Genomic DNA, 18507 nt, shown 5'->3' on the forward strand with positions numbered 1-18507 from the left:
ATTTCTTCCTATTATATAGACGCCCCTGGTTAGGGCTTACAGGCCTGATACATTCTATTCATATCGAATTTCATTGATTAAAATCTATAAGAAATATAGTCATTCTGTGTTTAATAGAATAGATAATTGAGTGCAAAAGTTAAAATTACAATAACCCGGAATATGTATGATAAATCTATTCTTTAGTTTCGTTGATGATTTAATTAAGTGTAAAGATGGTTTAATGTTGATATTGTTTTGGATGCGAAAGATAGATGGACACTGATCTAACCCCAAACTTGCCACTATATCATGGCAACATAATTCATGTAAGTTAATCTCGTGTCAGTTATGTTAAGTTAAATATTAAAGTCCTATCTCCCAGCTCGATATGCTTGCCAAATAAAGCATTTGATTGAAAAGAAAATAATTGACGCTTAGAGCAAGGTATATAGTGCTATACAAAACAACATGCGTAACTTCTACGCCCTACAATCATTGTACATGCAGGCATAGTATGAAAGCTGGTACATAAGCACAGCCAAGGGCTAAAGTGAAACCGAAAGTAAAATGGCGGGAAAATTCTTATCGTTCCAACCCTTGTGGTCGGTAAAGTATCGCTATTCTTTATCTCCAATCGGTTTCCATCATCAGAGATGTGTTTCCCCAGCTGCATGCACTCTTCTTTTTTCGTAGTTGATCAAAACAAAGGAAGATGAATGAAGTCTATAAAGTTATTTTGCACAAAAACGATTTTACTGTTTGTACAGTCATGATTGTATTTTTTATAACTCCCTGGTATAACTTCAAATGATACTACATGGTGAGTTTTGCTGGTGCCCTCCCCGTGCTATGTTCTGTTTTTTTTTTACCAGGGTTATACATCATTTGAACATCGGCTTTACATGCTACCTTATTTGTATTTCTGTAACGGGAGCCCTTTGTTTACCATTGGAGGCTTGTGGTAACACCATGTAGTAGATCGAGTGAGAAATTCTTTCCTAAAAAGAACCCGCATATGGGTGTTTGGAATAGTGAGGGGAAAATGATAAATAAAACAATTTACTATTCCCTTTGAACGATACGAGCACGACTTCTGTAATAGGTCTTCCTGCGTATATATATTTCATTTGCGGATTGTTGGTAGTTATCATTTGAAATTAACTAAGGGCCACCCTTAAAATTTGTCACGTATGATGTTCCGCTTGTCATGTGACAAGTTAGTTGTTTATTCAATCACCTGTTTACTACATAATTAATCATTAATATTTTCATTCATGATGTTAAATCAGTTTAAAGGTAAAGACCAGTTATGGTCATGCGATTGCATTGTGAAAGAAACGTTGTGAAAGAAACGTGGAATCGATCAGAAAAGGTTGATCATCTAGCATCTAGCATCTGCAAGGTTCTGGAATCATCAAAGTGATAAGAAATTTGGCCCATTCTTCGTAAAGTTACAAGCACTATACACAGAAAGATGTATATGGGACTACCCTATATCTCTCACAGACCATGAGAGAAACAAATTTACCAAATATATGAATTAGTAGGCGGTTTCCCGGCAAATTTTGTATCATCATGTATTAGTCAAAACATATTCTTTCACATGATTGGTAATGAGAGCTTCCATTTCATTTTTTGAAATTGGGGTGTTTCCAATACTGGTCTTTACCTTTAAATCCAGTTTCAGTTCCATCACATTATTCATCGCACCCTACTCTAGTCTACGATTAAATCTTACCCCCCCCCCTCTCTTTCTCTCACGCGAAATATTTTCTAGTAATAAATTCTGAATCATTTATATCCATGTCTGAACAAGATGGTAAATGAACCAATAGCATCGTTCTTCGATCATAGTGCCTCACCTGATGGCCCGAATTCACAAAGGAGGTTTGTCGACAAACCTTGGTTTTCGTACGTCATTATGACGCGTTTTATACGCGTTTTTTACAAACCTGGTTTGTAAAGAACAAAAGGAGGTTTGGCGAAACAAAAGGAGGTTTGAGCTCAAACCTTGCTTTGTGAATTCGGGCCATTATGTACAGTGAAATGTCGTAACAATAGACAGTAATAACAAGTTTTCAAGATCATCCAATAAATTGTATTCATTTCTCATTATTCATAAGTTTGACGGTCCCATTCTTTTCTTCTACTCTCTGGTATTAAAAGGTTTAAATTTAACGAGGACATTTTTTGGGGTCCCTACTAGAATACAAAGCACACTTGTTGCCCGTATAGTTAAAATAATTTTATTTCTTAACTCTTTTTATTAAATGATTGTGACAATGTGATCTATTCTTGATAAACAATAAAGTTCTGAGAAGATAAAAACTTTATTCATCACATTGTCACAATCATTTTATTAATGAGATGTAAGATTTTTCCCCAACCTTTTGGGGCGACTAGTGATCATAATCATTTTTTCATCATATTCACCATAACAAGGGTTCAAAGAACTTCTTCACACTAATTGTTTCAAGGTTTTGTGGTGTAAAATAAGATTTGATTTGCTTGGAATTTTGAAATAAAATCTTTCTTTCTCAGAATCAATCTTCATCCATATATCCTCTTCTTGAATTTATCATCATCATCACCATATTCATTACTGCCATCATCATCTGCCTCCTCCTCATCATTATAATCGTAATCACCATCTATTATGATCAACGAACATCAGAATCATCATCATCATCTCTATCTTCATCTTTACTTTCACTGTCATCATCTTCAACATAGTCATTACTATCACTTCATCATCATCATCATTATTATCTCCATCTTCATCATCATTTACACCATCATTATAGCACTCTTGACATTATTTTTCTTGGACTTCAAATAGTAAAAGATGCTCTGCATAAAAGCCACATGAGAACAAAAACGAGGTACTGTTCAGTTGTGTTTTCTCAATAATATTTATTAAAAAAGAAAACATCAGAAATGTCGACACACGTCGCGATTTCCAATACATAATATATACAATAATTATATACAAGTGATCAAATTAGGATAGTAGTACGGTACAGCTTATTAACATCATGGACATCATAATCCTTTTTACCCATATTCACAAAAAAGTTCCAAGGTACCAAATTTTGTGGTTTTCTGGGATTTGTTATCAGCAGGGGATACATGTTTGTCATGCGCTACAATGATTGTGAACAGTAGAAAGGATGATTTTTAATCAAAACACTAAATGGTTCATGGTTTCTTAAACACCTCTCAATGAAAAGTACATATCTCCAAAAGATTAAGATCTATTACCATCCTATGCCACAATAAGAACATAACAGCATCTAAGATCAAACTCACTGATATAATATATGTCTCATCAGAAATTACTTGAAAACATACATATTTGGTGGGAAATGCATTTAATATAAAAAGTGTTTGTTGAATAGTTTCAATGAGTGAGAAATTCCCATGACAAGCTTTTTGTTCCAGCAAGTCAGGTATTTTGTCATCTTTTTTTGCTTTCGATTTTGGAGAAAAAAGAGGTACCTGAACCATGACAACACACAAACAAGTATTTGCCTAGTCTTTGATTCCAAACCCTTGTCCTGGGTAGCATGCATACTGATTGCTTTATATAGGGACAGGTTTATATTTAGGTGTATGATTCACAGACAAAAGTCTGCTTTAAAAAAGAAAGTACCATTTGGTACAGTGCTTCATCAATCATGACTTGCACCTCCAAAGCTGTTCTTGTCTTCGGTTTTAACAAAAATCAACTGAAGTTCTAAATCCAGTTCTAATTATGAACTTAAAATTGAAGAGTCTAATGCTCATTTATTAACCTATTAAAGACTAAGCCTTATTACCTACGGTAGACAAGAAGATCAAAATCCAAAAACGATTGGAAAACATATCTCTCTCTGTACAGTGTTGTTTGGTCCTTTGACCGCTCCCCCAGTAGTAAGATTAGTCTGGATAGGGCGTTTCCAGTCACATGACCAGATTAAGGGATTAGTAACCGAAACGTACAGGTAGTAATTAAAGAACTTGGGGATAGGATTAGATAAAGAGGAAATATGACTTGGCAAAATGTGGGATTAGTGTTCGAGGACCGGATGATACTGGTAACAATTACATAACATGGGGTGAGGATTAGATAATGAGGATATATGCCTTTGCAAAATGTGGGTTTAGTGTTGATTGGTCGAACTCGGGATGATATCGACATCAAAATGGGTGTGGCCTAAATGAAGGTCAAATGTATAGAAAATGGCATGACAATGTTGTTACCATAACCACTGGAGGAGTCAGCTTGTTAGTACCAATATACAACAATATCCTAGAGAAAACAACAAAATGGAGTCCAGTCCAAGCTGTGATGTAAATTTTAGGGGTGTTCCATACATAAACATTAGAGACTATGACAGTTGACCCCACACGTTGTCCAGCAACCACGAATACATGATTGTATGGCGCCATCTGTATGCGATACTGCAAAGCCTTAGCTGGATAGAGGAATGGGTGTTGTGGGTGACATTAAGCGTGTCCTCTCATATGAAGAAGGAGAGTTATTCGTCATTGATGATGACGAAGAGGAGGAGGAGGAGGAGGAGGTGGAGGAGAGGAGGAGGAGAGCAACGGCATGGTGGATGAGGAGATTGGGGAGAAGGAGCAAAGCAAAGTAGAAAACTCAATACCGGTATGTCCTGTACTAATGGTTAAAAAAGCTTTAGCGAGCAGCATAAACAGACTTGTCATTGAAATGTGCGAGGGATGCCAAAATGACTGTCCGGCTCAAAAGGATCACGGGGATTGCCTTTGGATGTTATGGCAGGAGCGGGTTGATAAATATTTCAAAAGAGCAGTGTTAGGACTAAAACAACAACAATTCATGGATTTGTTTGATGTCGTATATAATAGCGCATTGATGTTTGAATGCGCACAGGATTACTGTGTGGCCGAAGAGGTGGAATTTTTTCAGTACACGCTAAAAAAGGCACACATGTATTGAAACACGTCAAGTCTAAATTGTTGACAAAGTAAATGAGCTTTAGGTAGCATCCCTCCCATATAATTTTTATAATAAAGAAAATGACGACCATTTAAAAGCATTCAACGATATACAAGGACCTTCTATGAGTTATGCTGCAGGACCGTCTACGAGTTATGTCTCGGGACCCTCTACAAGCCATGCAGTGGGACCAACTGGAGAAAAATGTTGGCAGTTCATCAATGCATCAAAAGAGGAATCGGGTGGAGGAGGGAGGAGGAGGAGGAGGAGGAGGAGAATCCATTGCCAGTGAGGGTTGGTGGATAAATGATGTACAATGTTACTAAAGTCAGTGAAAAGTACAAGAAGTACAAAACGAAGGTTAGAGACTATTCTGTGTCATTTCAACCCAAAGAGAATAATGGTCCTCAGATCGACATGATTCCTCAAATAAATGGTATGTTTGAAGATATGTTGGTGGGTGCCAAAGATAACGATATGGTTAGATTAGCTTTCAATGCTCCACAGTTGGACAAACCAATGAGTTTACCTTTTATAAGGCGTGATCAATTAAAGAACGAGGCATTTGTTTCAAAGTTGGAATCTGTGTTGCAATCTCACAAAGAAATTATGATGGATGAAAATGTGAGTTTTAACATAATTCATATGGACATGCCGCAAGGAGGTTTAAGACCTCAAAAAAGAGTAGATTTAAACGAGAGAATTCTTAACATGAAAGGTGTGATCACAATAAGAAATAAAGACAATATGTATTGTCCAAGGGCAATCGCTACCGGTATCGCACGCATTGAGAAACATCCCAATTATGCGTCAAATCGTCATGGTCATAAAGAGCAGAGAACCTACGCGGATGAATTGTATAGGTAAGCAGGGATTCCCATCGATACCCCAAACAGAATCGAACACATTAAATTGTTTGAAAACACTCCGTTCACTTCAAGATGAATTACAGAGTAGCGGTTGTATCAAAAGAGAATCTTAATTTGTTCGTATATGCAGGTCTAAAAGACAGAGATCACACAATCTATTTGCTGTCGCACAACAACGTACCACTCTGATTTGATTACATCGATACCTGCCTAGTATCGAAGATCATATTTTTGTGAAACATGTCTGGTAAATATGCACACAAGTGTGTCAACGCGTGCAAACTGTGTAACGGTAACGATCGCCCCGAGACGGCTCAATTTGACGATAACATTCACTGTCAGGCTGTAATAGAAGATTTAAGAACGTACATTATGTAGATACTCTAAGGGTATTTCTTCTTTACTGTATGTGGGATTTTCCTAGGACTCATGAACCCATGTCCCTTCCCCTTCCTTCCCTCTTACACTTTCCCCTTCCCCTTCTCCATCTCCTTCCCCCTCCCTAACGTCCAGGCATCTTGTGTTCTTGTCATCCACCTCCTTAGAAAGCTAGTTTCTTCATGAGCAGATAGACGTGTTGGTTGAGCTCCACCCCATGCAAGTTATTAGCGTCACCTTGCAGCCTCATCAATAGCCCTCCGTATGACATATAGGCAGACCTGGAGAGAGAGAGAGAGAGAGAGAATAAAGATTAATCATCAAATACATTTTTCTCTAAACAAATTGATTACTAAATTCTTCACATTTAACACTAGAAAAATCCACTGTGGGCCTCCTTCCATCTTGTAACAGCTGGTATGCTATACATATCATGCAGATTACAACAAAATAAATGTTTCAAAATTGCCATCATCTCAAACTTGCAGAAAAAAAAACCCATCATATTCTGACAGAGGGGTCAAAGTTCAGAAGAATTCTCTGAAAAATCAATAACCTCTGCTTCCAAGAAAGAGCTCTATATGGCTGATAAAACCTAGAGCGACAGGTCAAATAGGGTCACCATAGAAAGAGGCTTGAAACACGGATAGTCTAGAAAGGGGGAGTGTCTCGAGTCAGAAAGAAAATTTGAGAAGCTGTGACGTACATGTAGAACCAACTTCATAACGACACACACAATTAAACTTTGCCTTATCTCATCCTCCCTCCTCCTCACCCTAAATCCGTTTTATCCCTCACAAGAGAAATAGATGACTCGCAGTGATGCAGATCCAGTCATATTTCGCCTTAACTATCCCATCATCATCAATACCCCATTCTTAATCCGAAATACCACCCATCACACCCCTCTCTCTCCCCTTCTCATCCCATCTATACCCCCCTCTCATCCCTATGTCGCAGTTAAAGCAAATAGATGATTTGGAGTGATGCAGAACCAGTCATATTTCAACGTAACTATCCAATTATCATCAATACCCCCATTTTAATCCCAAATACCACCCCATCTCACCCTCTCTCACCCTCTCTCTCCCATTCTCATCCCATCTATACCCCCCTTCTCATCCCATCAATACCCCCCTTCTCATCCCATCAATACCCCCTCTCATCCCTAAGTCATCGTTGGAGCAAATAGATGATTTGGAGTGATGCAGACCCAGTCATCTTTGGTGACTAATGCATGCCACCTACAACAAATTATTTCTCTCCTAATTTAGCCTCGGTGCACGGACTCCTCTCACTCGTTCATTCACTCACACACAGATTTATCACTATTATAATGTATGACTCAACATGACATAAGCACATCCGATCAGGAGAAGAAGACCTTAAGATGAAAACATAAATAGGATGAAGAAGATTGTGAGAAGCGAAGCATGGATAAAGATTATAGATGGAGTCTCTGGGTAATATGACTGGAGCAGAGGCAAGTTTGGGAGCACTAGGGGAGCAAGGATGAATTTTGAGATCTAGACAGGGGGCAGTTACAATGGGAAAGAGGAGATTAGAAGACAATCGAGAGGGGTTAATGGGACTGGGAGAGGGTCCAGGTGGGTTCAACAATTCTAGAGGGGGGGTAATAACAGGACTGACTGTGATGCAACATGAGTACATGGGGGATATAAGGAAGGGTGTAAGATCTCGCCAGGGGTGATAATGGGACTGCGATGGGGGGGTAAGAGATGGTTACAGATCTACAAAGGGTAAGGAAGAAGCCGGGAGAGGGGTACAGGCGGGGTAAGGTTGGCTATCAGAAGAGAGGGTTATATTAATGAAATAGCGAGTAGGGTAGAGGTGTGTTCAATACTTACAAAGGGGTAATTAAGGGAATGGGAGCGGGCTATAGATGGATGAACAGGGGAACTGAAGTGGGGGTCCTGGTGGGTTCAAGATCTAAAGAAGTTAAGTTTAAGTTAGCATCCCCCCCCCCCCTCCCAAAAAAAAGGGAGGGGATAGAGGGAGAAAGTGGGTGGATGATGAGATGAAAACCAAACGAGATTGTTAAAACAGAGCAAGAGGAGGGATGAGCAGGTGACTAGCAGACACTGGGCTAAACAGGTCAAAGCCTGACAAAGGAAATAGAGACACCAGAAGCTCATGACGTCATCAGGAATGACTGTAACTCTCTCTCTCTCTCCCCCTCCCTTCTTATTACTGATTTTTTCTCTTCTCTCTCTACCTCCTCTCTCTCTCTCTCTCTCCCCCTCCCTTCTCATTACTGATTTTTTTCTCTTCTCTCTCTCTCTCTCTCTCTCTCTCATATTACAAAAGCTGATGAACATTTTCAGAGGTGAAACCGTAACAAGTTCACTCCAATCTAGTCTTACTCCCAGACATTTTTTGTTTTGTTCCTCTGAGATAAAATCTCAGTCTATCTAAAAAGTGTTCAACCTATACCTTCCTCGTACATTGATACATAGGTATATTCTCCCCCATTTCCCCTTCCCCATCAAGTATCATACCTTCTACCAGTATTGTCAGAACATTCTTGTTCAAGAAAATCAATACATAATCCTACAAATTTATGAAGGGTGAGATAAAACAATCACACACAAGAAGAAGAAGAAGACTACAACAACAACAACAACAAGTTAAACATCGAGTCTAGACATTGCTAGGATCAGTCCGCCGGCATCGCTTCTTGACATTTAGGATTGAATAGTGTTCATAGTTGAAGCCTCATGTAAGTGGTAGGGGTGCAACCATCTATTATTAGGATCATCATCATCATGATTCATCTCCGATGGGAGACACAGGAGAAGAGAAAAACAACCCTAGATCAAACTTACTTTTCATACAGATAGATCATTAAGAGAAATTGGACATATCATATGTTGATTCTAAAGTAATATTAAAACTAAACATAATCTATAATTATATTTAAATATTTATGCATGTTATCCATGATTTTGTGTCTGAATGAAGATTTGTTTCAACAAAAAACAAAAAACAAAAAAAATTATGTTTATTGTGATTTATGATAATGATGCATGTAGGAGCTTGTATTGAAAATGGTAAAGGGTGGGATGGGGAATAAATAAAGAGATAGTAATACAGACACACAGATGGAAGGGGCATGCAAGTGTGCTTGTGAGACGGAATGAAAGACAGACTAATATGGAAAGATAAAGGATATAGATAGATAGATTGATAGATAGAGGGAAGGACAGAAAGGGTAAGAGAGAGAGACAGATGAAGAGAGAGAGAGAGAGAGAGAGGGGGGGGGGGGGGAGATAGGGAGAAGACCTTTGAAATAAGGTGGCCTGAGTAAGTAAGAGAGAGAGAGAGAGAGAGAGAGAGAGAGATACATAAACCGGGCAAGATGTATGAACCATTACAGAATCAGTCATGTCTAGATTTCATATGCCCCCATTTCTTAACAGACCACCCCATCTCTCCGGACAAACGAGCTTCATAGCTCTATGATGATGTCACACCAACCCTCTTTATATCTATGATGTCATTACCAGTCATCCTCCAAGACTAAGGGTCTTTCACACTAGAATCAATCCCCTATCTGCCCTGTTCACACTACAATTAAAACCCTATCTGGACTCTGGCTAATGTGTAAGGAATGCTGCTCTCCCATCCAATTCCAAAATTGTTTGTTTTTTAGTGCTTTTGTATATGGGCCACATATGATTAGGGTAGGCCAACATATCTATTTGAAATCATTAGGGCTTTTTTTTTTTTTTTTAAAGAGGTGATGTATTCATATTTTTCCCTCCTCTCAGGTATTTTTTGCTTTTCAATGTTGATCATCCTAGCATAAAATCTAGTCTTGTGTGGACAGATTTCTACTTCTAGTGTGTAACAGGATAGCTAGCATCACACATCTTTCCTCATTACTTTAACAATTACAATAACTCTCCTTGGCCTCTCCTCTACTACCACCATCAGAAATACATTAATGCTTTCATGATCAGTCCCATGCATTGTGATTCATGTCGGGCAACAATGACCATCTCTCTGAAGTCGTTTCCATGACGACTGGTTTCTAGATCAGAAGAGCGTCAGTGTATTTACCGGTAGTGTGTGAGTCACATCAGTGACACATAGCACTATGATAGGAAAGGGATTAGAAACTTCTTTAGATTCGAGAAATATAGCTGACCATCTAGTGCCTCTTTGAGTCATTTTCTCAAGAGTAGAAACAGTGAATATCAAATTGATGACATTATATATGTGTAAAAAGTGTTTCCACATGAAAATTATTATTTTATTTCCCAATAATAATACACACTACCGGTAATCTTTTTTTCAATCTTCTTCCTTATGATACAAATTATAAATCTAATGTTGGCATAGTCTCTAATTTCAGACACGCTGTGACCATGTCCATGCTCTGATGCACTCTAATTGACAAGGGTCTGTACCTGGAGACTACTAAAGTACTAACCCCCCCCCCCCCCCCCCCCCCCTGTGTATAGATACCACTGGCAGGTATGCCACAAGGAGCTGAAATTGAATGTATATGATGACATGTTGAGACATGTCTTCTCATATAAAATGATAAACAACAATGTCAATGGAATTGATTGAACTGATTGTAAATGCACATGTGGATGACTTGAGGGTTTGTAGGTGTTAATTTAAAACTTCACTTATCTATCCTAAAAATCTCATTTGAGGACTTTAGGGCCTACTATATGCCACTAAAGAAGGGACAAAGTGGAAAAGTTTGTAATCTGAATTGCCGGTAACATTTCCGTGATCAAATAAAGAATTACAGATATATATAGTTTTGTTTGAGTGGAATAAGATACTAGCTGCTGAAGTCAGAGAAGGCTATAGACCATAGCGATACATGTATGTTGTAGAATCTATGCTGGTTGTATGATTATGTAGAGGATCTGCTCTTTTTGATGTTCCTTTGACGATATTGATCTCCTGAAGATTTCAAGACTCCTTCCTGGGGCCCTGCAGCAAGCTGGTTGGTGATTGGTCGAAAACAACCAGCTAACTACACTGCCGAAGGAAGGCAGCCAATCAGGTGCCTCGTATCTTCTGCTTGTAGTCTCCTGCCATTGTTCAGTTACAGATGAACAGAGATAATTCTGAAGCTCTCACATTATAGCTCAATATGATACTGTAATTCAGTTTGAAGAGCAAAGCAACAAAAAAAGAAGAAGATATAAAACCATTGTGATGGAAGAGAAAATATACAGTATATTTTCACTTTGAAGTATTAGCTAGGCAAAGTAGTCAATAAAACAGATGGACATCATCAAAAAAAATGATGGGACAAACAATTAATAAAGTAAGCATTAGGAAAAAATAAAAGCCCTAAAAGGACAAATGGGCATCTCACCATTATTGCAGTAAGATAACTAAGAGGCTGTTCGAATATATTCCACAGTATTCAGGCCAATAGAAAAGAGAATATATTTTTGAAAACTCACGCTTTACTAAATGCCTAGCAGCCACCCTGTCTTCTTGCTGGCAAAACTTATGAATGAAATCTCATGCCATTTGAAGCATGCTTTTATAGAGCTCCACAAAGAATAGATTAGTCATAACGTCCATGTGTTTTGTGCATACAGAACTTGTAGATACTTGCCTCTACAGGCCTCATATGATAGTCTTTAAATACAGACCCTTCAGCTTGCTTTGTCATTGACAATATGACAAATACCGGTAATATGAAAAATAAAATAACGGATAGGGAAACGCTGAAGGAAATATCAGTTTGTGCATACAGAACTTGTAGATACTTGCCTATACAGGCCTCATATGATAGTCTTTAAATACAGACCCTTTAGCTTGCTTTGTCATTGACTATTTGACATAAAAATATGAAAAATAAAATAACGGATAGGGAAACGCTGAAGGAAATATCAGTTTGTGCATACAGAACTTGTAGATACTTGCCTCCACAGGCCTCATATGATAGTCTTTAAATACAGACCCATTAGCTTGCTTTGTCATTGACAATATGACAAATAATATGAAAAATGAAATAACGGATAGGGAAACGCTGAAGGAAATATCAGTTTGTGCATACAGAACTTGTAGATACTTGCCTCCACAGGCCTCATATGATAGTCTTTAACTACAGACTCTTTGGCTTGCCTCGTCATTGACAGTACGACAAATTATATGGAAAATAGAAAAACAGATAGGGAAACGCTGAAGGAAATATCAATTTCAAGAAGTAAAAGAGGACAAATGTGATATGGAAAAGGAAACTCTTAAAAAGGACAAAAAGTATGAAAGAAGTGTGAAACATGTGGAGAAGGAACAGGGTGGAAACAAAGCTATGAAGGAGGAATAATAGAGTAGAAAAGATTTTGAGAGAGAGGAAGTTATGCATTTTGCCTTTTGTCATATAATTCATTTCTTGCAATGAAGGAATCTAATTTTTAAATTCAATTAATAAAAAAATGTAAAAAATGTCCCTTCCAAATTCTGAAAATACAATATACCCACCCAGTGGCCAATGGTGTTCAAATAAAAGTTGAAATTTAAAAATTCATGACCATTTTATGTCCTGTTCAGGAGCTTTTGGTACAGATAGAATTTAGAAAACTTGATTTAAAGTATGGTGGCAAAATATTCATTATTAGCAAAATGACAGTCATTTTTCTTTTCAAATCGACTTTGGAAATGGTAATGTTTTATTAACCCCATTTGTCGGGTACACAATGAGAGCTTCAATTTGCACAGAGAAAACCACAGAGTCTTTTGATCGAAATATTGCACATACTTTCATGTACTCATCTAGGTGCAATGGTTAATTTGGACATTATTTTTCTGAGGGCTTGCAAATTCCTGATCTAGGGGCTTTACCATTAGCTCAATCATTCTTATGAGGCAGGTACATTGTGTAGGCCCTTAAAGGTTGTAGGGTCTTTGATCTGATAATGGCACGTGCAAGAATTCTTTACTCTTCAGTAACATGTCAGCTGAGACAAATGAACAAAGGTCTATGATTATGATGGCAAGCATTTTATTGGGTTGGACTTTAAAGGCAACCTACTGGCTTTTTTTTATCTAACATGCTAGCACGGACCCTTATAAGCTTCAACAATTTCAATATGGGACTCAGACCCTAAAATTTTAAAATTTCAATCCAACCCCCCCCCTCCCCCCCCCCCCCCCCCCCCCCCCCCCCCCCCCCCCCCCAATGAATTGATTTAGAATTTAAGTTCACTGGCCAGATAAAGCTTTACAGATACACGTTAATTCAGATGGCAGTATGCTTTTACAATGGACCTAACCAGACTTTTACTCATACAAAATTTAATAAACCAATTGATAAGCACCCCCCCCCCCCCTGGACAGTAATTATTCAGAGCCACTTATGGGTCTAGCAATTAAATATGGGTCATTCAGGATTTGTTTATATATATATACTGCATTTCTATATACCGTTCAGTTCAAATAAGAACAATGCTACATGTACACGTCGGTCTTTAGCACATGATTATCAAACACCATAAAAGCATGCCAATATGAGGCTTTGTAGTAGTCAGAGGTTTAAAGGGCGAGATGTGGCAAAATGAAACTATAATCAAAATACCAAATAATTCGATGTCAAGGTTAAAAATTGCTTCATACAACTTTAGGAACATCAAGGGTGCAAGGATTAATCAAATATAACAATGAAGGACCTCCCTTTGTTCCAGTTTGAGGGAATATACATAATTTTTAATAAATTGGCAACAACTTTTGCATTGTTCCAACGCAGCTCATCACAGTTATCTATTATTGCAAGGTCAATGACATACATGTAGAAAGGGTGAGAGCTATTTCACTACCACACAGGGAGGATATGGGGCAGACAAAGCGGAAGACCAACAGAATTCTAGAGATGTCTTATACTGGGGTAGGGAATACGCAGGTCTATTTGAGTAGAGATGAAAGGAAGGAAGGAAACAAAGGTCAGGGGAAAATATAAGAAAATGACATATGAGAAAGGAGAATGAGAGAGAAGAAAAGAGAGATAGATATATAGATAGAGAAGGAAGGAGAGGGAGAGAAGGGGGTGGAGAGGAAGAGATAGAAAGAGACAGAGAAGAGGCAAGGAAAAGTAACATCGTAAAGTTCTTGGAACAAAGAATGAACTTAAAATTATATGAGAGAGAGAGAGAGAGAGAGGGGGAGAGAGAGAGAGAGAGAGGGAGAGAGAAAGAGAGAGAGAGAGAGAGAGAGAAGGGGGGGGGGGGAGTGGGGGGAGAGGGGATGATGAAGTGAGAAAAACCAACCCTGTTCAATTCTGGAAAACAAAGAAAAAAACAGGGAAATAGCAAAGAAAGAAAAGGTGTTTGGGAGATAGTAAGCCAAGATTGAAACAAAATCTTAGAGGGACAGGAGGAAATCTTGGCAAGAAACAAAGAATATTTCCCCCCTAACTGGATGAAATGGGACACCAGCTGTGTGGAAATTGAAATACATGAAAGGGTATCCTTATCTGAACCTCCCAACCCGGCCTGTGTTATGAGGAAGCCGAGCCAACAGGAAATATTCACCTTGATTAAGATCTCTAAGGGATTTGGGAAATATTGCTCCTGAAAGTTCTGAATGAAATCATATCAATTCAGTCGCTTTCTACTATATCAATCATTAAGCCCTGTTTACATTAGAGGCAGATATCTTTATGGAACACACCCAAGCAATTTTATTGCTGTTTCCATTTCCTTTGTTCAGAATTTGTCCAAATTCCTGTTTGTAATACCAGTTTCACTTTGTCTTTACCTCCAGAAGGTATGATCTACAAAGGAGCTGGCCCAAACTTGATCTTAAAAAAGAAGTTGTATTTATCAAGTTTATATATTTTCAGGGGGGGGGGGGTGTTTCACAAAGATCCTAAGTTGAACTTATCTCTAAGTTGAACTTAACAATTATGGAAAGCCATTGGTATCTTTGGAAATATTTTGTAAATATTATTTTTAAAGGCATAAAATGTTGATTCAACCATTCATATTTTCTATTATCAAGGAGATTTCTTGTTCTTGATGTGGAATTTATAAAAAGTCTAAAATACTTGAGTTTTCACTTTTAAATATGTTTGATTTTAAGGCTACAAATGGCTCTCCATAATTTTCTAAGTCCAACTTAGAGTTAAGTTCGACTTAGGATCTTTGTGAAACACCCCCTGGTCTTGCAGACTGTTCAATCTGGGGAAATCAGGGTCTGCTGCCCTTTAAACTTGTCTCCCTACAAACTAGGGGGTAATGCGAACAGGGCCAGGCGAAGTGAGATCAGGGAGATCTCAAGGTGGGAATTCTACGGACTGACAACAGGAAATCGCTGATCAAGATCCGGTGACGTTTTAGATGAATTTATTGCTTTTAAATCACCCCCTCCCAATCACAAAAAGACAGAAAAGGGAAGTAATCGTGTAAGAGAGCTTAAATGGGTGTTTTATCAGAGACAAACTTGAATGGCTACTGCTGTGAGACACAAGGAGGAAGAGCATTGTTTGAAGACAAAGGGGTGGACGTTGATAACTTCTAGAAGAAACTCTAGAAACTCTTTTAAAGGAAAAAGTGGTACTGTTCTGATAAATTGGGCAATTTCAAAATAGATCAGTACAGTATGTCTTCAAATTCTTGACAAAAATCTTAATCAAGTTCTGGTGCAGATTTGTAGAAACTCAAAGCAGGGAATTTGCATTGCAGCCCTGTGCACTGTCATAGTACAGTCAAACTTGTCGTAGTGGCCACCTCTCTATAAAGGCCACCTGTCTATTATAGTGGCCATGCATTTTGTCTCCCCAAGAAAGAAATGTGTTTTCCAGAACCTGTCTAGAAAGGCCATCGGTCTGCAGTGGCTACTATTTCTGTTTCCCTTGGCTGGCCTTTATAGACAGGTTTGACTTTGACTTTACATTGACTATGAAATACACTTATAAACCCCTGTAACTGGATAAAAGAAAACAGCTCGGAGACATTTCCACTATGGATTGCACAAGCATCAAGTGGGAGTATTTTTGAGGAAGTCGAAGTGCAAGAGTTGATCTATCATCGAGCCTAATAAAAACCAGCAGATGTATTCACAGATCTGTACATCACACATGAGAATAACACCTGTTGGTCTTATCAGTCTGATGAATAACAGGTCCATACCTCAATACATCCCAAATATATTGAATACATGAATATATGAATATATGAATAAATGAATATATATACATGTATGAATACAGGAACACTATCATACCTGACAAAAAAAAAAGCATGAAAGCTCAGAAAAATCTGAAAGGCATGAATTCAGTAGCTTCTATTCATGTACATGTACATGTAGAAGTGCATCATGCATCATGCCCTTTGCAGGTGCTTCATAGCATGGACCTACTGCATGCTCAAAGGCCAAAATTATTTCTTTTCTAAAATAAATGTTATGTTATGGGAGGGGGCTAGTTTTCCAATTTTGAGAATTGAGATTCTGTCCCCTCACATGGAAAAATCAGTGGCTACATGTACAATAGTACAGTTTCAGGAGTTGTGATGCACAACATAGTTCCAGATTTTAAAAATCTAAGCAAAACCAGGGGAACATATATTGTGTCTTTACAGGAGCTCACTATGCCACCCCCCCCCCCCCCTACCACTCCCCTTTCCCAATGGCTACACCAAGCTTGGGAACACCCTACTGCCTTTCCATTGAGTAACACCAGTCAGGTCACATGACCCAGAAGGGGACTCCCCTGCCAGACATTACATCATACAATGGAATGCTTTATCAGCTACAGAGGGTGTGAGACTCAAAGGTTGATGCACTACCTAGTCTCTCACATCAGACATTGTGTTGTATCCAGCTATAATGCACAATGCAGGAGGCTGAATTAATAAGAGAAACAGATTACATGCACATTCATACATAGTATGGTGATGTGTGATATAACTGTTGGCTATTCTTGGCACTACCGTAGCCAAATTGGTTCAGAATTGGCACATTGCACCATGCATATGGTTGCATCACTCACATGAGTCCATATAAAGTCTGAGATTGTAGACTAGATCTAGCACATGCACTGAATAGCTACTTGAACTACAAACAGTAGTCTCTCATTATCAGACCAACGTGGATCATAATTGTGCACTATTTATCAGCTGAACTATAAGATGACCTTGAAAGTACGAGGCAAGGCCAATCAAACCCGTGATGCACATATCTCGCTCTTTATCAAAGAATTCTTCTCTCATTTAGCCGGGTGCCCAACGACACGTGTGCGGTGTTTCTAAACCCACACAGCTAAATAATAACAAAGAAATATATTTTTCTAGAGTAAATACGGAATGAAAACCAGAACCAAACGATCATTTTGCAGGTGCTTGTAAATTAACATGCAGGTGTCTTCTACTGAAAGTCATTGATATTCCTTTGCATGATGTTCTTTGAATATCTTAAGAAGATGTTCCTCTTTATTACAGAATACATGCTTTATCATTAACTTGCCTCAGAGTTTCCAAGCCTGATTCTCTTGCTCTTGGATGTTTCTCGAAACAGTCATAAGTGTAACTTCTACGACATCTCATTGAAACGTGTTATAGAATTAACATGCATTTCTATGGGATGTCCACAAACTTAGACTGATGATGGTTTCAAGAAACTGGACCCAGGCTCAAGATATATTATGTGCTACTGCATGGCAGAGCCAATTAATATTTCATCATTGTTTATTAATTAGTAATGTTTTACTTCTATAAAGAGTTTAATAATTAGAGTCTTATTTCAGCTCATACTTCCCAATTTGCAAGTGCAACATGCATTTTTGTAATCCAACCTCGAGTTATAAAGAAATAATGTATATTTTTTTAATTGTGTGAGTCAGAATTGCAGCTGAAATCACATGAAACTAAAAGGCCAGCTGCAGAGTATTTCAATACAGGTACCGGTATGGTGTTTGATTAGGTCATGGTTCCTATCTAGAGTAGATACAGTACAGCTGGAGTTCACCTCTATGCAAATCATTCACTATCACAAATGAAACCAACAGTACCCATTTTTAATAAGCCCTCCCTTCCCCCAAAAAGGGGCATCGATGGCGAGGAGTGTTGTATTTGATCAGTGGTTTGGTTTTTTGGAAACTTTTGGTTTAGAGTGGCACTATGGATTTGATCACAATCAAGAAATGAGTACTGCACTAGAAGGTAGAACAAGCATGCTTATTTCTAATAGAAACCTCCTCTATTGGTAAGGGTTGATTAAATTATACTTAAAAATGATTGTTTGCTGAAGAAAAAAAGGAGCCCTACTTTTATAGTACCAGCTGCAGTTACTGGTACTAAACTAAATGAAAAATAAATAAAT

At 38.2% G+C, this 18507-nt stretch overlaps 1 protein-coding gene and 2 non-coding genes across 3 annotated transcripts in view; all 3 read right to left on the reverse strand.

Moving 5' to 3' along the window:
- Positions 1–2875: 2875 nt before the first annotated feature.
- The window catches only part of LOC591688 (DNA-directed RNA polymerases I, II, and III subunit RPABC3), a 48443-nt gene continuing 32811 nt past the window's right edge, over positions 2876–18507 (reverse strand). Inside the window, exon 4 of the mRNA XM_791239.5 lies at positions 2876–6473. Coding sequence (XP_796332.2) covers positions 6356–6473 — 118 coding nt within the window. The 3' untranslated portion in view covers positions 2876–6355. The remainder of the gene's footprint in view (positions 6474–18507) is intronic.
- Positions 11143–11243, reverse strand: Mir34 (microRNA mir-34). The gene has a single exon (NR_036398.1). It is a non-coding gene; the product is annotated as a microRNA mir-34 (primary transcript).
- Positions 16212–16307, reverse strand: Mir2002 (microRNA mir-2002). Its single transcript, NR_036419.1, has one exon. It is a non-coding gene; the product is annotated as a microRNA mir-2002 (primary transcript).

This window comes from Strongylocentrotus purpuratus, unplaced genomic scaffold (genome assembly GCF_000002235.5).
Source record: "Strongylocentrotus purpuratus isolate Spur 01 unplaced genomic scaffold, Spur_5.0 spur5_scaffold_1, whole genome shotgun sequence".
In the NCBI taxonomy this organism is placed as follows: domain Eukaryota; kingdom Metazoa; phylum Echinodermata; class Echinoidea; order Camarodonta; family Strongylocentrotidae; genus Strongylocentrotus; species Strongylocentrotus purpuratus.